Source organism: Canis lupus, chromosome 33, assembly GCF_048164855.1.
Source record: "Canis lupus baileyi chromosome 33, mCanLup2.hap1, whole genome shotgun sequence".
Lineage (NCBI taxonomy): Eukaryota > Metazoa > Chordata > Mammalia > Carnivora > Canidae > Canis > Canis lupus.
This window is the reverse complement of record NC_132870.1, coordinates 30,660,869-30,687,432: the sequence shown is the minus strand read 5'-3', so window position 1 is coordinate 30,687,432 and position 26,564 is coordinate 30,660,869. Positions and strand designations below refer to the sequence as shown.

The following is a 26,564-nucleotide window of genomic DNA, read 5'->3' as shown; positions in this document are numbered from 1 at the left end:
ACATTGTAAATATCTTGCAATTTTGTCTTCTATACAGAGCGCCCCCCATCTGAAAGTGGAGCATTCCTGTGAAACCTTTCATAACCTGAAATGGCATAAAGAGAGGACTCTCATTTTCTAAAAGTCTGTAATAATTCCACTGTGTTTTCACAAAAGACCTACATTAGTACCTGCTTTTGCTAATGGAAAGAAATCCAAAGAGCATCTTCATTTTTATGGAAAAACCCATTACCATACTAAGGTAGGTCTTTTGTAAAAATGAATGGTAGAACATGAATATTCAGAAAGTGGGGGATATCTGTGTGTGAAAATGTGAATCTAATGGCCACATAACACCCTATCATTCAATTAATAGGTCATCTTGTTCTGTTTCTTGCTATTTTTATGCATAAAAGGGTTGAGTGAATTTTTTGGGGGGTAGGAGTTCTTTCTAGAAAACTTCTTTTTTTCTTTTATTTGTCTAGATGGTGAGGATGGATAATTACCTTTTCAAAATTTCATCCAGGGGCTATTTAAGGTCCACACAGATAGATTTCTGCCATAGAGTTCTCATAACAGTTCTTTAATCCATGCATACCTCACTCTATTATACTTTGCTTATTGCACTTTGTAGATACTGCATTTTTTTACAGATTGAAGGTCTGTGGCAACCCCGTATGGAGCAAGTCCATTAGCATTGTTTTTCCAACAGCATTTCCTCACTTTGTGTCTCTGTGTCACAATTTGGTAATTCTTACATTTCAAACTTTTTCATTATTATTATATTTGTTATGGTGATCTGTGCTCAGTGATTATGACTCACTGAAAGCTCAGGTGATGGTTAGCATTTTTAGCAATAAAGCATTTTTGAATTAAGTATGTCCATTGTTCTTTAGATATAATGCTATTGCACATTTAACAGATTACAGTATAATGTAAATATAACTTTTATGTTATGCACTAGGAAGCCAAAAAATTCATTTGACATGCTTTATTGCAATATTCGTTCTGTTGTGGTAGTCTAGAACCCAACCTGCAATGTCTCTGAGGTATGCCTGTATACTATTTTATATAAATAATTATAACAAAGTTTAGACAACTAGATAGTTTGTGATAGCTTGATAATTACAAAGAAAGAAACATTTTTCTTTAGTGATGTAAATGCTTTCTTGCATTGATCCTTTAAGCAAATTATTTTTTGGTATAAAATGACAGTTGATATTACATTTTCTGTATCACATATTAGTAAGACAGCTGAAAGATACATGAGTAGTACTTTTTGACTAATGACACACTATTTATACTTAAAATTTTCTACTAGGATGCACTATCAGAATTTAGGGTCAAGGAGGAAAATTTTAATCTCTGAAGCTAAAATTAACATCATCTGTTGTAAAATGGATAGGGTATACATTTGTGGTAATATTTTAACAAATCATTTATTTAAGAAAGTATTAGTGATTATGTTATTAGTAATAATTATAGGGTCCCTCTTAAATTAAATGCAAGTGGCCTAGAAAATCTCCCTAAAAAGAAAAGTATAATATAATTAGCAGGAATCTGGAAAAAATGCATCCTGGCTACTATGATGAAGAATGATCACTGGTGATGTTTTGGTGACTACAAAGAAAAGTTGGATAATGGGAAGAAATAATTACAAAGAAGAGTTGGATAATGAAGATCTCTCAGGGTGTGTCAGTCTACCCAGGGAAGTAGGTGCACAGTTGAGCTGGTACATGGACTCCAGATCTTTCAACAGATTTCCTCTTATTGAGAACAGTATATGTGACAGAGATATGTTAGTTATTTACCACACTATTCTTTTTTCTCCTGACTTTATTTATTAGTCTCTCTTGCAGTTAGGTAGCAAAATGGGATTGACAACTAGACACAAACTGTGGGGAGAAGTAATAAATGCACTTCTAGACCTGGTCCCTTCATTATCTTCCTCTGTCTCCTGGTCAGATGCAAAGATCCAGCAGAGGAATCAGAGGTCCAAGGGGCAGTGGAGCCATAAGAGGAAGGACAAGAGGATTTCTAAGTTATTATTTGAGAGTGGGCCACCTAGGAGAAATAACATTTCAGGAATATCTCCATTGGACTGATGCATGAATAAGAAACTTTCATTGCATCAAAATAGCCTCTAAATGCAATAATTAGACTCCCCTGGTTAATGCAATATATGAGGCTATCACAGCGTGATGAAATCTCTAAAATAATTGATCTACCTTAACTCTCTCTTTACTCTTATTAAGTAAACTTTCTTCCTGGAAAGAGATACCTAATTAGCTGACAAGAGTATTCTGGTTCACCTTGGCCAGTGTATTTTTATTTGTATAAATTAACAAATTAGCATTCTTATGTGTTTGCTTTGTGTGAATAAATCTACCAAGACTTGGTTGACCAGGGCTGAATTGATGAAACTGAGCTCTTGAATCTGCAAAACTGAATTCATAATGATCCAATCAAAATTCAAACATTCCATGAAGCTCAGCTTGAAAGAATGAAGAAAGTCTCTCTTTCTCATTGTTATTAAATTTAAAAATATACGCCCATAATTATTTTGACATGAAATATTTAAATATAACTACCATCAACTTCTAGTAATATTCTATTTATATGTAGTCAGGGTTTGGTTATCTAAACCATTCAGAATGTATCCTCAAATCTACAAGAATTATGAAAATGGTCATCACAAAGTCTATACAATTTCCTATTGCCTAGACCCTCTTTTGGACCCTATGTACTTAGAAATACCTATTTTAAAATATTATGTTTCAGTAAGATTAATTTTCTGACATCATGTGATAATCTTCAAGTCTTCTAAATATTAGAAAGCAGAAGATAAAAAGCAAAAAGGTGATATACTACTAAATGTAGTAGTAACTAACTACTAAATGTATACTACTAAATGTAGGTACACTGACAAAATAGTAGCTGGTACTAAAGATAGAGGCATGACTAAAGTATATACAGATATCCTCTAAAATCACAGCAGTCTGAGAGCAAACAAGCATCTATTCAGCAAGGACTCACTAAACTCTTAGTAAGTCTTAAAATGTGCAGAGAACCTTGCTGAGAATAGGGTATTCCTGACCTGCTATCAAGGAGTGTGATGTAGAGGTTGCATCTCCAAGGACTTTATCATTTACTTAAAAAAGGAAATACAAAGCATACGGAGATTAAATTACAATGATGATATTTAAAATATAAAGTAGTAATACTAGTTATAAGGAAGGATTGATTAAACTGATAGATAAAACATACTATAAACAATGAGAAGAGAGATTACACAGGGCAGGTTGGAACAGCCTGAGAAGGTCCTATTCTTTTGTTATAAATTACATGTTTCATTTTTCTAATGTTTAAAATATCATGTACAACACAAATGTAAATAAAAGACCTTGGGGGAAGTCCCAACATTGCCTGGGAAATTTCTAACTGATGAATCATCAAAGAAGCCAAGAGGAGGGAGGTAGGGCTGGTAACCTGAGCTGACTGCCCATCCAGTGCACTTGGGACATGTTTGTCATCTGGGCTCTAAGCTGAGAGCTGAAGATGTCCCCAAACAGGAAACAGGAACTTATTGCATAGCCTAAAAATGGAGCAGACACTTTGAAGTAGGAAGAGATTTCTAGTTTGCTTCTAGCTAAGTAAGCAGTCATGATTCTGAAATTTCAGATAAAGGCAGGTTTGTCATCAAAGCTCTGTGAACATTAGAGCCTCTTCATTCATTCTTGTACTCATTCATTCAATAAACAATTACTGGGTAGCTGATAAGGATATAGAACAACCACAAGCAAAATAAATAAGCTCCATTTCTTCAAGAAATATTGTATGGGGAGGAGAAAGACCGCTAAGTCAATAGTTATAGTTGTGTTCAATGTAAAAAGAGGGTTACAGTTGTTGGCAGAGCCTTCTGCCCTAACTTTCCTACTAGCATTCTCTGCCCAGAGCATAGTTCGTATCTACACTTGGTCAATTCTATCCCCCTAGCTCTCAGCCTAGAAGTTATTTTCTTTAGTAACTTCTCCCAAACCCCCAAATCTGGGCTGGTATTTCTTCAGTGAGTCCCATTGGCTATTACCACATCAGCCACTCACGACACATCTTTGCCTGCTGACTTGTGTGCACCCTCCCTAGACAGTAAGTGCCAAGAGGCGAAGAGTTTTTTCCCCTCAGCATTATCTCCATGCCTACCTCTGTGTCTGGCACACAGTTAGTTCTCAGTAAAAACTTCCTTGAAGAACGAATTAATTGATCGATTGATGATTGATTAACATGGAATAAATTTATTATTCAAATATTCTAATAAGTATATAATCCATATAAGAAAAAATGTTTATTGTTAACTCTTCAACTTTATTTTACAAAACACTTGAGTAAGCTTTAGATATCTGGAAAATTCACTTTTTTAGAAACTTCATTCCATGAAAATGCTGTTAGCAAAGACAAATTATTCATGCTCTAAATTTGTTAGCAGCAAATCAAGCAACTGCCAAAATTCCTCTAACCCTCAGTTAACCAATAGTAACCAATGTGTGTGCAACACATATACTTGTACATATTCTAATTTTAAACCAAATTCACGGAAAACTTTCCAATGGAATGGTAGCTTATTATGCCTTTTATCAGTGGTATTTGACATTTTTTAAGGAGGTGGTGAGACAGAGGCAGAGGGAGAGCAAGAGAGAGAGAGAATCTTAAGCAGGCTCCAAGCTGGTCGTGGAGCTTTACTTGGAGCTCAATCTCACAATCCTGAGATCATCACCTGAGCCAAACTCATAAATTGGACACTTAACTGACTGAGCCACCCAAACACCCAAGTGGTATTGCACATTTTAAAAAGTCTTTTTTTTTTTTTTTTTTTGGTCTTCTCCACTTTCCATTGGCAAGCATTCTTATGAGTAAGAGAATGGTCAGAAGGCAGATCTTGAAAGATAGAGCTCAGTATTCAAAACAACATAATCATATGTAAAAGAGTTAGATGAAATGGCATTGATCTGGGAACTCTAGAAGAATTTGGGAGAAATGTTGACCATAACAATCAAAGTAATTGTTAGTATAAATGGTCAAGAGAAAGTTTTGCAATAAAGCAACAGAAAGCATTCTTGTCTCAACAGTAGCAAAGCTGGTAGAGTTTATAGTAAAAATAAATACACACACACACAAAAGAATTTATAATAAAAGTAAAAAAAAATCCAACATGAAAAAAAACCTGGATTTGCAGAAAAATTTGTACACAAATGTCTATAGCAGTATTAACAGCCAAAAAGTAGAAATAATGCAAATGCCCATTAACTGATAAATAAATGGGAAGTGGTATAATGATATGATATGAATATAATTTGTCAATAAAAAGGAATGAAGTATTGATATATGCTTACAACATGGATGAACCTTGAAAACATTATTCTAAGTGAAAGAAGGCAGTCATGAAATACTGCACATATCATTCTATTTATATGAAATGTTCCAAATAGGCAAAACTATGCAGACCAGAGGTAGATTAGCAGTTGCTTAGGGTGGGGGTCTGTGAGGGGAGAGGGATGGGCAGCTAAAGGGTACAGAATGTCATTTTTGAGGTGATTAAAATGCTCTAAATTTGACTTTGATGATGATAACACATATCTGCAAATATAATAAAAAAAGCCACTGGATTATATACTTTAAATGGGAGGAACTGTATAATATGTGAATTTTATCTCAATAAAGCTGTTTAAAAAATCAACCTCCTTGAAATGGGGTAAAAATTTTCTTGCTAGGGGAACTCAGACCTCATTAATATTTTATAATATTTTGCCGGAGCAAATAGGCATATGTAAATAAAGGATAAATGATTTACTTTACTTTTATTTCTAAGAGGCTACAGGTGAAAGCCCATGCCAAATGCTTTTCTGAAACCAACTCTGCATGGGAGGAGGTGAAGAAGAGTATCATTCGTCTTAGGAAAGAAACAATTTGGAAACATAAAACAAGTACAATGGTAAAAGTATAAAAATCAGGAATCTCTGGGATGGTTGTTAAAACTGGCTCTGTTATTTTTTTTCAACAATTTGGAGGAGAGAACCTGTGTGATAAAAGGCCTCCTTGTTTTTATATAACTAAATTTTTTCAACAAAGGAAGAGATAAACCAAGAGAGATAGAATACACAAATATATTTCTAGTTGATTTAAGTGAGCAGAGTAGTCACATCTGAATTTTAACACAGGCACATGCCAAGTAATTCATTTAGGGAGATGGATGGATAGATGGGAGAATGGAAGGAAGGAAATAGATATAGGTAGTGCCTTGAGCTACTGGTGACAATATATAACTTAGAAAAGATAATTTTGAGTTATTAAAGATTCTAAAGTCATACTGAATTGGAAAAATGGTAAATCCAATTTAATGATAGCATTTTAAGAAACCAGGCTTGTCACATAACCTTTTAAGAAATTTTATGACTTACTTCTCTGATATAAAGGGAAAAGAGTAAAGGAAGAAGGAAGGAAGGAAAGGAGGGAAGAAATGAGCAAAGGAGAAAGAAAGAAAACTTACACATTGACCATCCAATGGTTGGTGTGTGACCCTTACTTGGATATGAGTATTTGTTACGGTTTCAGTCATCGTAAATCTTAAAAAGAATATCTCCTCGGTAGGAAATTTCTCATTATTGTAGATAAGGGCTTGAATTCATTGGTAAGTTACTTAAGAGGTCTCTTTTAGCTGAAATTTACATCATAAATTCCAAATTTATTGTGGTTTCTTTACACTTACATTAGTTTAATGGGGCACATTAATTCGAAAGAAGAAACAAATCAATTGATGATATTTACCTCCTGTTTCTGACCTGTTGTAGAATGTAATACTTGATACATTATCTTCAGTCCATTTAACTGGAATATTCCATGTGTAACTAAAGTTTTTTAAAAAGAAAAATGTAACTTTTATTACTAAAAAATAAAAACATTCCCCAAATTAAAAAAAAATTAAAAAGCCAATAGACAAGCATGTTTTCCTCATAAATCATCATCCAATGAATAGGATATGGTTAATGCCGTTAATATAACACTCTTTAGTGATGAAGATAGGCATATAACTGCTTTAAATTTCTATAAATCTCTAAAATTTGGAACTTTGTATCAATAAATTAGCTAAGCATGAAGATTATTTCAATAAAATGCTTTGAGGGTTTGAAATAAAGATACTGTGTAAATATAATACATTATATGATAACATTGAGCTTTTACACACATACTTGCACATATTCTAATATGCTTAGTTTCTGTCAAGGAACACAAAGCATTTTTCAAATTCAGAAGACAATCTTAAAACACCATGCAGGAAATAACACATTTTAGAGATTATGTTGAAATTTAAATTATACCACTACCATCCGTCCCTTAAAGAGTCTCATGTTCTTTCAATATCTCCTATTTTGCATCATGTGAATCAGGTGTACTGCAAAGGAAATATCATCAGACAAGAATGTTTGGGAGGTTTTTAGTGTTCTCAGTATTTTCTTGTGGAGCAGGGGGTGGAGGTTAGCTTCATACTTAGGTATGATATATACTTAATATTTTAGTCTTGAAATCTCACAAAAGAGGTCTTAACTTTTTTTGATTGTTCTCATATCATGTATTATCAATCAGAAAATTCAAGAGACCTAGAAAGAAGACAAATCTGTGTTTGTCTTGGGTTTGGGTTTTGGGTTCTGACTCAAAGTTCGCCTTGTTTTTCTTCATCTGTGATCATGTAAGTCCCGGCCAGAGAATGGAGAATGATATTTCTCCTTCAAGATATAATAAAATTTATGTAATTCAGGGAGAATACATTTTTTAACTATTTTATTATTTATTTATTTATTTATTTATTTATTTATTTATTTATTTAATTTCAGAAAGATAGTGTGTGTGACAGGGGAGAGGGGCAGAGGGAGAGGAAGACAAGCAGACTCCCCACTGAGCAGGGAGCCTGCTACCCTGCTCAATCCCAGGACCCTGAGATCAGGACCTGAACCAAAATCAAGAATTGGAGGCTCAACTGACTAAGCCACACAGGCACCCCATGGGGAGAATACATTTTGCCATCTACATGGAAGAAGTAATCCTTTGTTTCATAACTGTTGAAATATTTTATGGGATTGAGTTAAGTAGTGTTCTTTGAGGATTTTGTTGCTGTGGAATGTTTTTGGCTATAAGCTCCACAGGACCAATACATAAATTGTTTCTTAGGTCATGTTGCAAGCATTGCCAGTGCTCCACCTTTATCCCCTTGAATCTCTTTGTCATTTTTGTACACCCCAGATCCCAATGTGCATGCTCTCCTTGCCAATAGCCAAGCACCTGGGTGTCTCTGTCAGAGGACTGCCCTCTAGCTGCCTGAGCAAGGAAAGCCAAAAGTTCATTGGAATTTACATTCTTAGACACAGCCCTTAGCCAATGATGAATGGGTATGAGAACCTTCCTTGCCCCATCTGTAAGGACCATGCTAAAGCACTATCTCCAGAGTTTCCCTGCTGCGTAGGTACCCTCTATAGCACCCGCTTGATAATTGCACTTTGCTGCTTGACATCCCACTTCCCACTACCCTTTCAGCCTTTCTTAGAATCATTTCCAGGTGAGTAGCTTTCACTTGAATCATCAACTCAGGATCTGCTTTTAGGGAAGCCAACCAAAGAGTGATCCTTTGCAGTTTCTCAAGAGATAGACAAACAAGCATTTTTATGTTATTTATTTATTTTAAGATTTTATTTATTTATTTATTCATGAGAGACACAGAGAGAGAGCGAGAGAGGCAGAGAGAGAAGCAGGCTCCATGCAGGGAGCCTGACATGGGACCCAATCCTGGGACTCCAGGATCATGGCCCGGGCCGAAGGCAGGTGCTAAACCCACTGAGCCACTCAGGGATCCCACAAACAAGCATTTTTAAAGGTCACATCCTATCTACGTATTTCACTCTTTTACTACTCTTCTGTTTTGGTGTTGCCACATAAACTAACATTTCTTTCCTTTACTATATTTCCCCAATGCCAACCTGACTGAAAGGATGAAGCATGCAAGTATCTGGATGCCCTGTGTGCACAATCAAGATCTCATATTTTGACTATCCCCTATAAAATGTGGTCTCTGGGACCACACTGTGCCTAAACATGGACATATGATACACTATGAAGTTATGTAAAAAATATTGCTTTTAAGTCTGAGGGGATCATAAGACTAAAAGGATAGAGGGTTGAGGCTGTAGAATTTTACAGTTTTAAAATCCTTTATAGGATCAAATCTAACCTGAGTAAAGTAATAGATTTGAGTACAAAGTGTCAAGAAATGGAAATTACATAAATGGAATGAGAAAGTCTTCTGTATGTTACCCAAAATCCAGGAGGATCAAATTTCATTTTTAAAGATATGATTCACTTTTTTGTATCTAACACTATAACAAATTCTGGTAGTATTAAACATGACCAACCTAATTTTCACTAAAGAAATTCACTTTGATTGCCCCAAAATAATACACCTACTCCCCTTTTCCCCTGTTTACATTGAGGTGGACTGCCAAAGACATGTCCCTGATAGAGAATTTCCCCTGATGGAGACATAAAACTAGTTTGTTTCTAAGAGAAAGTTGAGGCCATAGTGTTAAAACAATAACTTACACATGTGTGGGTCATTTGGGTTGTAAAAAGTTTCTGGTAAGAATTCCCTAATCTTGAAATATTTAAACAATGAGAAAAGGGAGGGGCCCATAGAGTTTATAGTACAGTTTAATCAACCACATTTCCCACCAGACAGGAATATATCTGGACACTAACATTGGAGAAAAGACTGATTCCTTTCTGAGGGCATGAGGGCACATATTATGATGTAGCTTCTCAATCAGGTAAAAAATAATGAGGGGTCACTTTTGATATTATGTCACTTTCTCTCTTACTTGTTCAGGTGCTACTATAGATTTTTAACAAATGTTCTCAACAGGATAGCACATGTTTTCTGGGTTTATTTTCCTGTATACATATAACTTTTTTTTTTTTTTACAAAAATGGAGCAAGTAGATTGACTTAATAAGTGATCACTAAAAGTCATGTATCTATGAATCTAAATAAAATAAAAACTGTATCTGAAGGTAAAAACTAAAGAAAATATTAGAGAAACGTATAAATGTTAATATAGTTCTAAATCTAGATGAATTCAATTTAAAGATTTGATATAACTTAAAAAGTGAAAACCTGATAATATATGTCATTTGCTGAGTAATAATTTTTTTTATTTGTGTGGAGTGGAATGCATAACTAAAGAGTAATTTAAAAAATGCAATCCCACAGTTTAAAAACAGTGCTGGGTATGTCTTTGGCTTAACAAATCAGGGGATACATATTATAGAAAGCAACAATTACTATGAAGCTTTTCTAGTGGAAGTTTGTTTCTCCAGAGAGAAATATTTTTAATTTTAATATCCAAAGGCTATTAGATAGCAGTATTAAATATAGCCAATCTAATTTGCTAGAACATAAAACAGTAACTATAAAATAAACAGTTTATAGTTAACAGAATGATTACACTTATATTGATTTTTGTAATTGAATTATCACTTAGTCAGATCTAGGTTTCAATTCATTCATATATTATGAAGAGGAAAGAGTGAAAACAAAACTCTTCTATAATGATCTTTCCTTTCCAAAATAGAAAAAAAGATAAAGAAGTATATACAGACACTCCCTGATTGATCTCATTTGATCGAGGAATTCAGACTTCCTTTGTTTTGGCATGAACTATTAGTTTTCAAAATTCCTATCCAGCAAGATACCCATTTCCTCTGAATTTCATTCATTGTGATAGAGCCAAGTGTCTGATGCTTCCAGGAGAAGAGGCTGATCACAGGCCTTAACAAAGTGAGCACCCTTGGCTTTCTTGATGTTGTTCCTGTTCAGGAGCCAACCAGTATCTTGAAAGTAGCTAATTTAATAATTCTGAGTTCTCATCATTCTCTGATGCCTGGATGGAAAGTCTAATTTGAAATTTGGCAATTTGGATGTTCGGAAACCCCCAAGTGTGCTCTTACTGTGATTTAATTTTTGAAGCCCTGAATCAGAAACCGGAGAACAGGTTCTGTTACTCACTGTATAGAATATGTATAAGTGGGTCTCTAAAGATCTTTCGGCTATGACCACTATAGAACAAGATGAGAACAATATTCTAAAATGAGACTGTTATCTCCAAATTCATCCAGTCCAATTCCCTGCATCTCATTTATTTAATGATAAATTTTAGCTCAACCCAATCTTTGTCAACATCTGCCACCCCCTCTGGCCCATGGCCACTCTCCTAGGGCAGACCCCATCTTCTGCATCATCTCTCACATGAGTCACTCACTGCAATTATCATACTAACTGGTCCTCCTGCTTCCACACTGCCCTCTGTTCTGACTTATTCTACATTCTTATAATGTAGCCAGAGGGAAACTTTGAAAAATGTAAAGGTGACCTGCCAATTCTCTCTCCTTGAAGTCCTCAAATTTTATACTGTTGTTGAAAATCTTTAACACAGTGTTCATGCCTGGCACCTGCCTCCTCTCTCACCACTGTGCCTGGTGCCTCTCTCTGCTGTTCAGTTTCTCTGAGCCAGACTTCCTGTGTTCAAATCAAAGTTCCATCACATATACTCTGTGTAACCTTGAATAAGTTATTTAATCATCTTCAGTTATTTCTGTTTTCCCACCTGTTATAAAAAATGCTCTAAAGTGCTAAAAGTAGCACCAGCTACTTAGTAAATGCTCAATAAGTGTTGCATATGATATGAGTAATGCTACTTTTTAAACACTGGGGCCTTCATATATGTTGTAGTTTCTGTTTTAAACATCCCCCCGTATCAATCTACTCAGGTTAAATATCACTTCCTTAGGAAAATCTTCCGTGGCCCTCCCTACTCAAGCACACCTGCTGACTCACCTGTTAATCCAGACTCAGTGTACCAATGGGCATATATGACAGGAGAGAGTAATTACTGTGAAACTCCACAGTGAAAGCTTGTTTTACAAGAGAGAAATACTTTTAAAGTTTTAATATCTATTAAATAGCAGTATTAAATTTGGCCAATCTTAATTTGCCAAAACATAAAACAATAACTATAAAAGATCCATGTTATAGTTATTCTGGGACACCTTTGTCACACCCTATAATTCTCCTTCCTCATGTTACCTTAATTGCTATCGAATAATTGATCTTGTAATGATGTATACATAAGAAACTATAAAATAAGATCATTGAGATCTTATTTTAATAAAGGAGATAAAAAGGAGATAAAAGGAGATAAAAAGGTCAAAGGACCTCTTCAGTGAAAATTGGGCAGTGGAGATTAGAGATCATTAGAGTAGAGATTAGAGATCAAGTGGCAGTGGGTGCAAATGTCTCTCTACCAAACCAACTATTCAGAAGTTGAAAGAAGAGACAATACAAATGGGCATGGGTGATGGGTGTTAGTTGAATCTATTGTGGTGGCCATTTCACGATAGACATAAATCAAAACATCATGTTGTATGCCTTAAACTTATATATGACATTTGTCAATTATTTTTCAATGAAACTGGAAAAAAATTGGCAAGGGTGAAAATGAAAGGAAATCTAGACAACCAGTTCTGTACACACTATGTTGTTTGCATTTACCCAGGATCCTGTCTAGGAGGGGACACATCTGGGTAATCGGGACTGAGACGATATCCCCAAAGTGGTATGTGGCCAGCCCTATACCAGAGGTCCTGAGATCCTGATTTCTTTCTCTTCTCTTGGCAGCCATTGGCACCCCAGAAATGTATAGAAAAATAACTAGTCATACAGAAATGGATATAATATTAAGAATTTTTCCCATCACTCAACACATGTTTGTGGGGAGCCTGGTGCTAAACCATTCGTAGATGACCTGCTTCTGGGTTAGGGTTTTGTACGTAGCAGAGCAGCTCCCTCACTACGATCTATTGAAAGCCCTCGACACAAGGGTTTGTAAAAATAATAATAATAATAAAAAAACAGAAAAATAAAAATAAAGATTTTTTTGTATAAGTGGTATTCATACAATTGTGATAAGTGTGACATTTCATCAGCTTTTATAATATTTCAAATGTTTTAAAAAATCTGGCACATTAGAGGGAAGTGACATATTTATAATTTTAACTGAAATTCTAAGGATATCATAACCCAGTAGTCATGTTTAAATTGCCTAGAAAAGTATGAGTTTGTTAAGTTAAAGGTTTGATTCTCAGTATGCTGAAAATGCCCAAGAATTCTGATATGCTCTATGAATTTTAATTTGTTAAATTCATAAAAACATATAGGAAGTTTTTTAAAATTCAATTTATAAATCTATTTCTTTAGCTGTTTGTAAAGCTAAAATTATAAATGGGGTTTAATAAAATTTTAAATAGTGATGTCCAGAAGTTTCTTATAAAAGATACTAGGGATAGAATTTTATTGATCAAATTTATAATTGCTGTTTAAATATTCAGGAGATTTTTATTTGTGTAATTTATACAAAGACACCTCTTCATCAAAAACCAGAAGGACTGCCATTGAAAAGCCAGTCTCCTTTTCCACCCTTTCCGCCCCTCTTTTGGAAGCATCCCCTTTTAAAAAATGCTTCTGGGTTTAATACTTCTGATGGCTAATTCTGTAGCTCTAAATAGTTCCTTTTTTTTTTTTCAGATAGTATTTGTTAACTCATAAATGAGAGAGGGTGATTGAGTTTATTTATACTACTTTCTCTTCCATTTCCCCAGTAACAGTCAAAATTTAAGAAAGTAAAATTATTATTGGATTTCTATAGGTTATAATTGTTCTTTTCAATCTATACTCATGCTGCCATTTCCTGTTTCATAAATTTTAGTATTGCTACTCTCTCCTAACTGTAAAATAGGAGATTTTATCCCTATTTTACAGTGAGGAGAAACTGTAGGATATCCTAGGGAGTGCTGGTAAATAACTGCTCTTGGGGGTGGTGGAACAGAATACAGTATTTGCTGGTTTCCATTAACTCACAATATAATCAATTTCAAGCTACCAGCATGATGGCACTGAGCTGGGATTAGGGTCAGCACCAGCACATCACTGAATTAGTAGCCCAGCGCTCTTCTAGCTCTCCTCCCTCTCCCACCTCCTTTCTTTTGCCAGCTTTTTTATTTTCCTGTTACAATGTTAAGACCACTTATAGTTGCAACCTTCTCTGCTACTGTAACAAAATTTTTATGCTATTATTTATCCTTGGTTATAAAAGTTAAAAGTCAATATAAGTAACATTTATGAAATCATACTGTTGTATACATATTGTTGGCTAAGAAGTGTGTTAGAGTTACATTTCCTTCTCTATAGGCCGATTTCATGGCCCCCGAGTCACTTAAATAAAAATTTACCCTAACACTCTAACATAAGGGTCAAATGCATTCCTTTTTCTTGTGTTTATCAATGGCATAAAATTATACTACCTGTTTATATTTTTGGATCACAATTTTTACATACAGCCTTGATTTTGTCTAATTTTCCTCTTTAGAGTTGACCTAACTGATGTGCCTTCATCAGCTCCTCAAGTTTCTCCATTCTCTAAATCATACTTGCTTTTTCCTGGCCATCACCTAGCCGAGGCAGTTTTCCTGCCCTTAGGCATGGGATCATGAGCCCCCTGGGTCCCGAATGGCCAGCCTTTCCTTTGATGGCTTTCCTTGTTGGATGCACTGTTTCCAAGATCCACATCTTTTTTTTTATTATTATTATTCATATTTTTTCTCCCTAGTAACTTTCTTTTTTTTTTTTTAAGATTTTATTTATTTATTCATGAGAGACACAGGGAGGTAGAGACATAGGCAGAAGGAGAAGCAGGCTCCCTGCGGGGAGCCCAATGCAAGACTTGCTCCCAGGACTCCGGGATCACGCCCTGAGCCAAAGGCAGCTGCTCAACCACTGAGCCACCCAGGCTCCCCGCCCCTAGTAACTTTCTAAGAAGTACATGTGGAAAGCATTTTCTAGGCTGCATATCTGAAAATGTCTCTGTTCTTTTGCATTTGGTTCAGTTCAGGTAGAGAACTGGAGGTTGAAAATATTTTTTTGCTTCAACCATTTTTAGATGACTGTTTCATTCATGAGGATATAGCTAGGTATATATCTTTTTTCCTTTTTGGTACTGTGTACTCAGTGGGGCTTTTATTTATTTTTTTTTTAATTTTTTTTAAAGATTTTATTTATTTATTCGTGATAGTTACACAGAGAGAGACAGAGAGGCAGATACACAGGCAGAGGGAGAAGCAGGCTCCATGCAGGGAGCCCGACGTGGGATTCGATCCCAGGCCTCCAGGATCGTGCCCCGAGCCAAAGGCAGGCGCCAAACCGCTGCGCCACCCAGGGATCCCGTCAGTGGGGCTTTTAAATCAGAATCCTTGTGTCCTTTATTATTTCTTTGACATAACTTACCCCTCAAGTTTCTGTTTTCTTTTTTGAGAGACATCTATTAGTTGGGTGCTGGATGTTCCGTATTTGTCTTCCCTTTCATATTTGTCATCTCTGTGTGTTTGCCTTATAACTTGAGATAATGCCCCAAATTTATTTCTACTTGGTCTAATAATTCTTTGACAACCAAAAATTTAATGCTATATCCTAAGTTTGTCTTTTCAAAGACATTCTGCTTTTAGTTAACGGGTGTTAAAAGCTTCTTTGATCTCTGAATGTATTTCATAAATTTATTTTCTATTTCCTCAACTATGTTTCTTATAGAGACAGCCTTTTTGTTTGTTCAAGTGGGATTTTATCTTCTATGCCTTTAGACTTTTTTATATGTCTGGTGATCTTAATGGTCCACCCATATTTCAGAAAGAAGGACTATATTATTTTTGGTATCTTGTATGTAATCCCTCTGCTGTTGAGAGGGAGGCATATTTTTGAAACAGGCTTTTCCTCTGACCAGGAAGTCTGACTGGGAGCTCTGTGTATGTATACGGGGAGCTGGCACCTCTAGCCCATCCATCCCGCAAATGCCATAAGGAGGAAAGCTTTACTCTGGGCATCCTAACCAAATGGAAATCCTTAGCTCTCCTCTACCGTTTCAGTCAATTTATTTGGTGGGGGGAGGGGAGGGAGAGGCTTGGATTCTTGCCTTGGGTCATTGCCAGACTTCTGGCAGATTCTGAGAGCTCTGAACAGAGGAAAGGATGGCAGCAGATGAAGGGAAAATGGAATGGAGGTGTGGCTGACTGGCACAATTGTCCTGAGTCCGGACTTCAAATTAATTGCCCAATTTTCAGCCTCACTTCTCATTCCTGCACTCCATTCTTCATGCTGACAGTAAGCCCAGAGCTTGCCTAGGGATAGGGAAGATGTTTCCACCTCTACAGCAAGTCCCTTTTTTATCTGGCTGCATCTTTCTCAGTTTCTTTGTTTTCTACCAATATTTCTCCTCTGGCTTTTATCCTAGAATTCTATGATGCATATAGCCCTCCTCTTTGTTTTCTTTCCTTTATGAGTTTATTCCTTTTAGCACTTTTATTCTTTTATTCAGTGATTTCTGGGAAGAACAGGACTTGGATGCATGTGGTCAGTCCACCATTTTGAACCTGGAGACCATGGAGCTATCTTTGAATGCTTTTGTTTCCCTAAAGATACTGTGTTTTTATATTTTCACCCATCAGTCATGTACTGAAGAGCAAGATCCAAGCAAATGGCCAATATTTCCAACAAATTTCTGCCTTTCTCTTGAAATGCATTATAGATGCTTACCCAAGAGGTGAATGTGGCTCAGAAAGATTAGCTCTTGAGTCCAATAGAAAACGTTTCTGTGTGATATTCTTTCTATCTTTCACATTAAGTACAGGATAACCCATCTGTTTGGTCCACGTATCCATTACTTCTTTCACTGGAAACTTACTTGCCTGATATTTAAAAAACATTAACAGTAATTAATAAATTAGGGGAATAAAAGGGTAGAACAGTCAGATAAAGAAATGACAAATCATTTGTTAATCAGACAAAGAAATACTTCAGGATATACTCATTACCTCTTCAAGTGCTCTCCAAAAATCTTCAGTTTTTGCATTCCCAAATTTGTATCTTTCCAAGTAAATCTGTATGTGAAAGATAACAATCATTTTAGAAGTCAACATTTGCTTTTCTCATACTTCCACAACATCATTCTAATGTATAATATGGCAAATGTACCTATAATAAAATAAAATTATATACATGTAAAACATTCTGTAACCTATAAAAACATTGTACAAATTATTTATAAAGCACAAAAATATTTTCCTTATTAGTGATATAACTTGTTCTTTTTAATAGTCTAATGGAATTGTGGACAGGAGAGGAAAAGTTCAATTTTTTCAGGACTAGAAATATAAGATATTTAAGGGCAGTCAGGTGTTCAGCCGTCAATAGTCCGTAACATTTGTGATCCAATATAAGGAGAGATCCATAATTCTCTGATCTTTACTTAGTGGTGTTAATTTATCACTATTGCTACATCCCCTACTTTCATTTATAGTGCTATTTTCTCATTTCAGACACTAGATGACCCCATCACACATGAGTGATAGAGACAATATCCAAAGATAGAACAGGTGAGTTTGGCTCTAAGACAGGGCTCAGCAAACTTTTTCTATAAAAGGCTATATTGTAGAGATTTTAAGTTTTGTGGGTTATGTATTGCCTGTAGCATCTACTGAACTCTGCCTCTGTAGCACAAAAGTATCCATAGATAACATGTAAATGAATGACCATGGCGGTTTTCTAATAAAACATTATTTATGCACTCTGATATTTGAATTTCACGTAACTCTCATTGTCATGAAATATTCTTTAGATTTTAAACCATTCAAAATTGTAAAAAGTGATTTTGTTTGGGGACCTTACAAAAATGGGCAGTGGTCCAGATTTAGCCTGCAGGTAGCAGTTAGTAGACACCTGTTTTAAAGCAATGGGTATATGATGTTTTTTGAATAATAAGAATGATGATAATGGTCATGATCATGGATAAATTGGGTAGATTATTCACTTTATATTTTTTAAGATTTTATTTATTCATGAGAGACACACAGAGAGAGGCAGAGGCATAGACAGACAGAGGGAGAAGCAGACTTCTCACAGGGGGATCAATGCGGGGCTTGATCTCCAGACCTGGGAACATGCCCTGAGCCGAAGGCAGACACTCAACCACTGAGCCACCCAGGTGTCCCAAATTATTCACTTTAAAGAGTGTCTTCACTCTTCAGTTATTTTTAAGATATGAATTTTTTAACTAGAAGCCTCTCTCTTTTGGCAATTCTGTTCACAAAATTCCGAGTTTTCTCCTACTCTCATAATTGTGATTCTCCAGGAAACCATCCGAAGTTCCTGCTGTATCATGCCTCTGCTGCTGTCAAGAGTTGTCCCATTCAAAATATGGACATCTTTAATAGAAACAGAACCTTCTTCAGTGTTCCTTGAATTTCAAAGAAAATAACCAGTAGTTGACTTTGCACTTGACATTTTTGCTCTAAGTTGCTATAATTTTCAGGAGGCACTGTGCCTAAGTCACGTTATCTTCTAAATTACTTTCTTCTCAGGCATAGAGAGATAAAACAATATTATCACTACTGTCCCAAGAAGTCTGAATGAGGATTGAGACCAGTTTGGAATGCTGCCTTCATTTTTGTTCTTTTGATGAGTTCACTGCTCAGCACTACCACTGGAGGGCAGGCAGAGGAAGGGAGAAGAAATGAAAGGCAAGTATTTGATCATCAATTTTAGGTATTTGTTCCAGAGCTTTGCACAAATCATTCATTCTAAATAAAATAATGAGATATTTGGAATAGTAATAATTAATTGTAACTATAGCTACCTGTTAATGACAATTTCTAGTGAGTCATAGCTTCTTAAAATTAATTTAGAGGAGTTTATTTGTATACTCACAATGCCTTGAGTTTAGAATGTGCAATCTCAGAACTAGAAGTGATTTTAAACACTATCTAACACAACTCTCACACTTTTAGGGGTATAGGAAACCGGTGCCTAGAGAGGTGAAGATAGGTGAAGAGAGTTTCCTGCAGTGACCTTGAAAGAATTCTGACTCCTGGACCAGTTTGTGTGGGTTTCAGTGGTGTTGGTATTATTGTTTCTTAAACTGCAGTTTCTTGCTTCTCCTGAACTGCAGGCTATATAGTCATTTATATAAACAGTATATTAAACGACATAAATTTTATTTTGTCTAGATTAGTGCACTTCTGAATAGTCTATATGAAGAAATTTCTTTCTTCACCTTGAATAATCACAATGCAGTCATTCCACTCAAAATTTTATGATGAGCTAGGTGCCCCAATAATAGTTCATTATCTGGTATTGGTGTGGTAAGAATAAAAGGAAAAGAGCACTGTTTCTGTGACTAGTATCCCAAGAAGGGAAAGGCCATGTTCCAGCTGAGCCGTTCCTGTCCTATTAGTGATACTGCTGATACTAGGAGAAAAAGAAAGGATGGATATGTTGCTCAGCTTGATTTCATGACCATATACTGTTACAAACGCCCCATTATCTATAATGATTTTTTCTTATGCACAAGCATATCCTTAAAGATTTTCCAGGTGATGACTTTGCTCTTATTTTCCCACACTGTGCACCTACTTTGTTATCTGGGATGGGGTTTGGAGGAGTGTGATGAGCATGAAAGAGAACAGACAGCTGACCACCCCCAGATTTCATGCCACACCAGGTTAGCTAATGAAGAGTAACTTTGGACAGAAAATTATTATTTGCAAGGAAAAATTCTGAACAGTATCAGATTGTGGGATTTAGGGGCAGCAATCATAGCGTGATAACTCAAGAAGAGATACTATTTGGATACTTGAGTGAAATAAAGGAATGTTCCAATTTGTTGGAGAGCTATTGAGTGTCGCCTATACTGATCATATACTATTTTCAGATATTAGCTAGTGTTTGAAGATTGTAGGGAAAAGTGAATGTTTTAGTAGGGTTTTTTTTTGTAAATTTATTCTATAGCACTATGATGAGGCATGAAAAAATTAATACCTATTCATTCTAGTTCAGTTTCTAGCTCCATCTATAGTCACAGGGTGGATGAAGACAGTTTTCACCTGAGAAATATTAGTTTTAGACAAGACAGGCTTTTTAATTAATTATACCATAGATATTTGGGTTAAAGGAAATATGAAGAGTATTACTGAATTATTAGATTAGCTATTTACTTTTAAAGATTCTTTTGGTACAGCTCTAGTAGTTTCTATAAAAATCACTTAATCTGAAGTCAGCTTTGAAGATTCCAAGAATGCATTACTGATCAGTTTAATTTAGATAAAAACTATGCAAATGGAATTTTAACTTAATTTTTAAAAAGGAATTGTCTTTGCTTTTTTCTATATTTCATACTACTTATTATAGACTGTTGATTCACTCAAGAAGCATTTTTTGGATTGCCTAACATGTGGATGCATTCTACTAGGTACCAGAGGAGACACAAAGATATAGAAGACAGCATTCCTCCCTAGAGGTGCTCACAGTGAGAGAAGACAGGATGAAATGTGAGTTTGAAGCTGACGGGAAAGTTACAAGATGTTCTCATGTACACATAAGAACATGCACATAGCTTTTCCCGTTCTATTAAGTGTCCACACAGAATATTTTTTTTAATGGGCCAAAGGAGTAAAATGTACTGATGTACTACCTGAATATTCCCCAAGTTCTGGTCCTATTTCTTTAGTAGTCACTTAGGAGTTTTAGCACTGTGTATAAGCGGACGATCTCCTTTTGGGAAAGCATAGAAAGCACTACATGGCATATAAGAAGACCTGGTGGTAGTGATAGCTGAAGGCATGGTGAGCAGGCATTGTCCTGGGGAATTACATCCAGAAGAAGTACTGGCACTCTTTGGGAAAGCTAGCAGGGTGCAGCTCTGATCTGCTGTCTGCTTTCTGGACTGGCCACCAGCACCGCCACTCTGCCGAACTACCTGGGCATTGCAGTAGGGAGGATGGAAATGAACGGGAAAAAGTAGGAAGACAACTCCATCTCTAGGCTGGAATAGGGGCAACCTGCACACAGGACAGTTGCAGGGACAGATTGTAGCAAAACTGATAATATAAAATCTTAAGAGGATTGGCTTAGGTTTTGCTAGAAAAATACAAATGAAACTGAAATATCTACTGGCGTAAAAAGCTTAAGTGGGATGTGTGAAATGCTTTCGAAAATTTATTGTCATTTCTGTTTCCAAAAGGAAGCAGGCCCTCTTTATTCAGTGACTCCATCATAATAGGAATGTGTATTTATGCCATTTTTAAAAACAAGGAAAAAGTCCTTTTTTAACTGTAAGGGAAGACTTAGAGATACATATACATTTTTATATCATGTTGCTATGGACTGAATTGCATTCCCTGAAATTCATACATTGAAGCTCTAATCTCTGATGTGATGGTGTTTGCAGATGAGGCCTCTGGGAGGTATTTAGGTTTAGATGAAGTCAGGAGGGTCAGACCCTCATGACAGGACCAATGTCCATCTGATAAGAGGCACCAGAGAGCTCTTTCTCTTGCTCTGCCATGCGAGGATACAGCAAAGAGACAACCATCTACAAGCCAGGGAGACAGCCCTCTTTAAGACACAAATCTGTGGCTCCTTGGTCATAAACTTCTCAGTTCCCAGAACTGTGAGAAAATAAATATCCATTGTTTAAATGACCTGGTTGATTGTATTTATTATAGCAGAGTGAGCTAATTCACATATAAATGGTATCCAAAATAATTAAGGATGCCATTCAACTTCTTCATGAGATTTCTGTTAAATGGTAATTACAGATACAGTATAGGCACTTAGTTGGACGTGAAGTCACCTCTTTCTGTTTTGGTATTTAATCTATTCCTGAGTAAGGAGAGAAAAAGTAAAAAGGGAGCCGTCCTTAATCAATCACATATTGACATTCATCAGCCGCATATCAGTGTAGCTTATGTTTAATACTATTAAAAAGTAATAAATCATACCTGGCATCCTTTCCGAAATTTGTCTGGTGTTATCCAGTCTTCAAGCATCCTCAGAATGGAAACTCCCTGTGGTGGGAAAGAATGACAAATTGAACTAGTAAAGGACAGGCAGGAAACACACACCAGTGATCACTATTGTGAAGAGTATTTCATGATCATATTTGTGAGATTATGTCTTCTAGATGACTCCACTAAATTACCTGGCTTTAGCTTTACAGTCTTAGGATAAAAATGCCATTTGGCACAGCCCCTGTATCTGCTTCTAAAGGAATTAAAGAGTAAAGAGAAAAAATTGATAAAGTGGCCATCATTTTATTGATTTGGGGTTTAAATAATTATTGCACTTCACCAAATGAACCAGCAGATGGGGCTTTTCTAATGAAAGAAGAAGGTTAGAAATACTTTTAAAAAACTATTTTTGGGAGATATAAGGAAAGTAATTCCATGATAAAATTCTGCTTACTTCTAAAATATATTTCAATACTCTAAAAAGATTATATTTAGTGGAAATAGATAGTTGAGGAGTTATCTGGTCAAATAGTTTAATATAGTTAGATGTATCACTTAGGCATACAATCATCTTCGAAAGTAGTTTATCTCATTTGGTTTTATTTTGTCTGAAGGATCTGATGAATACCTCTGCTCTCTACTTTCTCTGCACATGTTATAAGATTAATACTAAAATTCACTATTTATGTACTTTTAAATCAATTTTCAGGTGACTTTCCAGAAAACATGTATCTTCTCATTTAAGTTAGCAATTTTTACTGTCATTTAAATACAAATTATTTTTGTACTTAGTAGAAGACTTAAGGCTTAGAACATTCATTTATTTCTGACATAATGTCTTAAATCCATAGAATATTCAGGACTCAGAAACTGGTTTAATAAAATATAAATATCTCCACATGAGATATTAGAACATACTATAAGTAGATTAGAAATGTTAAGATGTCCATTTAAAAAAAAAAAAAAGGATCATTGGTGATGTGAAAGAAAAATGAATAAAGGAAGCCTAAAAAGATGCCATGGATAATGACAGGGAAAGCCAAAACTATGACACTATAACTTTGAAATAGTAATATATAGAAGGCTTTTTTCACTCAAGCCATTTTATCTAGTATTCATTTTAATAGTTATAATATATTGTTTTATCAGAATAAAAAAATGCATTTGTTTGCAGTGGCTTTTGAGCAATTTAGCATAGTGGGTAAACCATGAGCAGCAAAAGGGAAATGACTAAATTATACTGCATGCAGTCATGAATATGTTTGGAGGAGGATCTATAGGAAACACTGTAGGAGAAATGGGTCACTGTAGATTTATAGTAGCTTTGCAAAACATGTTAATGGACAAAAATCCCCCATCTACTACATGTTAATAAAGTCATCTTTATATCTTGTATAAAAATGCATAAAAGTCATTCCTTCAAACTGAGTTGGGTTTAAATTCTTCCTGGCTTCTCTAAAAGATTCCATTAGGAAAGATATCCACATATATGGCATTTCTCAAACACCACATAGCAGGAAAAAAAAAGATATGCTGTCTTTTAAAAAAAATCAAATAAAATAATTTTGAATTTGAAGCTTAAAGTATAAATGTTCCAGTAGAATGATAGAGGCTATAAACAAAAGCGAAAGGAGAAATTTTTTAAAATCTGATTCAAAATCCTGTGACAATGACCAGCATTGATCAGTTTGACTAAAAAGTACAAACTATTGAATATTCAGCACCCAGAATAAGCTCTACACTGTTTCCTAAAGTCCATTAGCATAGTCTCACCAGTCTTTCCATTTTTAGTATTTACTGAAACTCATTAAGCAGGAAGATGTTCACAACAATGTCATATTTTCCCTACCTTGCTATAGGATATTCCATCAAAAACAGATGTTATTTCAGCAGGAGTTGCCACAGTGACAACAATTGGGTGTGAAGATATCAAAGAATCATCTTCTTGTACAGGTAATACATCTTCAAGTAACATCTGGTCTCTCTGAAATGACAGGAGGAACCAAAAAAAGACAGCACTTCCTTTATACCAGTTCATATTTCAGAATATCATTTATATAACCCTGGAGGGGGGAAATAAATATAAATGACTCAAATTACTTAAGACAAGGACTAGGTATTCAAATTAATCATATTTTGCATTGATTGATCTATACAGGTTCCATGCCCTTCTTCTGTTATAATTCCTTTGATTTTACCCCTATATGACAGGCCATGAAGACACAAGCATCTGTAAATTCTGTTTATGCTACTTCATGTGTGACTTTCAGACATGTGTCAAACTCTTCAAGCCCTATTTCCATATCTGTGCAATGGGAATAATATCACCTTACAGATTTGTTCACAGAATTAAGTGAGACTGCATGTTGATCAAAAATTGATGTTTAGGATTTTTTTTTGGTCGGTGAATCATTAGAATTTGGATGATTCATAATTAAAGAAAATATTTGTTTTTGCTTTAACTCTAATGATCATCTTCTCATTCCAATCCTATGTTTTTTCAGCAAAATAGAGTGGTTGAGAGGTCTAGACCTATAGTCAGACATTCATGGCTCATAGCTCAATTATTCCACTTTCTAGATTTGTAAATTTAAGCTCCCTAATCCATCAAATTTCATATTTATAGTTTAATTTCAAATAAGGATAATAATGGCATATGCTTTTTGGAATTAGAGAATTCAATGATAATGCATGATATGCATTTGGCATAGTACCTGGCAGAGTGAAACCTAACACTTTAACTGCTATTATTATTTTGATTCTTTATCAATTAGATTCTGAAATCTCATTCTGTTAAATCACTACTAAAAAAAATCAAGTCTTATTAGTCTTACTTAATTAAAAATATTCCTCAAAGAAGAGCATACTACTTTCAGATTTTCCAATTTTGTGATTTCCATTATAATAGGCAAGGTACTATTGTCAAGTGATGACTGCCAATTAAGGTAATTTTGACTTGGATTTTAAATTCTGTATACCTGAAAGGCTTAAGTAAGTAGAAAGAATTCAGTTCTCAGTGTCAGGAAATTTGACTCTAGTTTTGGTTGTATTACACAATTGTCTGCATGAGATTGGAGAGTTATATTTCTGGCCATCAGCTTTTTCACCTGTGAAATAAGGCTCCACTGTTGTGTTACTTACCAGGCTCTCTTACAATTTACCTTTATTTATATCTGTTCCCCTCCATCCACCAACTCTTAGTTGGGAACTCCTTGAGGGCAAGAAATATGTTTTATTCTATTTTGTATCCTCTGTAGTATTCACTGAGCACAGAAGACTGAATGAATGGATAAAGAATGGATGGATGGATGGATGGATGGATGGATGGATGGATGGATGGGTTGGACCATGTAATTACATTTCATTTAAGAACTACATACTAGGGGCACCTGGATAGGTCATTTAGTTAAGCACCCAACTCTGGATTTCAGTTCAGGTCATGATCTCAGGGTCATGGAATTGAGCCCCACATTGGGCTCTGCACTCAGCAGGGAGTTGCTTGGGATTCTCTTTCTCCTTTTTGCTCTGCTCCACCCCACCACTCATTCTCTCTCACTCTCTCTCTCTCTCTAATAAATAAATAAATCTTAAAAAACTAAAGAACCTGAATACCAAATTCTTCTGAAATTTATTTGGTGTTTTGAAGTACCAAATTGGAATATTAAAATGTTAAATGTATTATATATAATACAACAATATTAAAATGTTATAATTTCTTACAATATCTCGCAATAAGAAAGGCCTCAGTTTACTTTTTAGGAAATAAAGGAAAATATAATTTTTCATATTTATAGTTTAATTTCAACAATACAATATCAACAATTTTCAACATATACGAGTGATTCTCAACTAGGGAAAATTTTGTCCCCCAGGGGACACTTGGAAATATGGGGACACATTTTTGGTTTTACAACTTGGGGGGTGGGGAGGTGACCTGCATCTAGTAATATAAGCCAAGGGTGCTCCTAAGTATCCTAAAATACACAGAACAACCCCCACAAATGTCAACCACTTTCAAATTATCTGGTCCAAGATGTCAATAGTGTCATGGTTGAAAACCTTAAAGCAGGAATTGTTGGAAATTAACTTTCTCACTCTTTAAAGTAGGTTATGGAAACTACCAAGGGCTTCAGGCCTTTAAGGTTGTCTTTTTATTTTTTCCAGTAGAGGGCAGTAGTCTCTATAGTACACAACCTGTAATTCTCTATTTTTATACATCTACACACTGACTCTTTCATAAATCCAGGCAAGAGTACTTATATCACTTAAGTATTGATAAAAACAGATTTAGCTTTTCAGAAAAAAATATCTTTAGGGTTCATAGGTGCCTCTTTTCAGGCCCCTCACGGACAGGAGGTAGGATAATGGTAATTAGATGTATTGTTTAGAAGCTTTTAAGCTTACAAGGAGAGAACAACTCTCTTCTTTCATAGAGCAGAGAACTGACTCAGGATATGTCACTTGCTCAAGGTCACATCCCCTGTAACACCCAGTTTATGCCCTTCTCTCTTTACACACTATTTCAGCAACCTGCATTAGGTAAGTCATTTGCAAAATTAGACTTAGATTTTTCAAAGGATTAACACTACAGACACTTCAATACAGAGC

At 35.3% G+C, this 26,564-nt stretch overlaps 1 protein-coding gene and 1 long non-coding RNA gene across 11 annotated transcripts in view; one reads left to right on the top strand and one right to left on the bottom strand.

Moving 5' to 3' along the window:
- The window catches only part of ENPEP (glutamyl aminopeptidase), an 87,610-nt gene that overhangs the window by 27,673 nt on the left and 33,373 nt on the right, over positions 1-26,564 (bottom strand). The window contains exons 7-11 of the mRNA XM_072810534.1: positions 23,806-23,940; positions 21,948-22,013; positions 16,986-17,051; positions 16,708-16,859; positions 6,799-6,878 (exon numbers count right to left, since the gene is read on the bottom strand). Of these exons, the coding sequence (XP_072666635.1) occupies positions 6,799-6,878; positions 16,708-16,859; positions 16,986-17,051; positions 21,948-22,013; positions 23,806-23,940 (499 nt within the window). The remainder of the gene's footprint in view (positions 1-6,798; positions 6,879-16,707; positions 16,860-16,985; positions 17,052-21,947; positions 22,014-23,805; positions 23,941-26,564) is intronic.
- LOC140623819 (uncharacterized) overlaps positions 1-26,564 on the top strand; it is a 126,208-nt gene that overhangs the window by 68,863 nt on the left and 30,781 nt on the right. For 5 of the 10 annotated variants that reach the window (XR_012023338.1, XR_012023339.1, XR_012023343.1 and 2 more), the window contains 6 exons: positions 38-241; positions 17,490-17,546; positions 18,531-18,689; positions 18,957-19,050; positions 20,417-20,495; positions 23,816-23,909. This is a non-coding gene — a long non-coding RNA (uncharacterized lncRNA). The remainder of the gene's footprint in view (positions 1-37; positions 242-17,489; positions 17,547-18,530; positions 18,690-18,956; positions 19,051-20,416; positions 20,496-23,815; positions 23,910-26,564) is intronic. The other 5 variants (XR_012023340.1, XR_012023341.1, XR_012023335.1 and 2 more) reach the window with 2 other exon arrangements.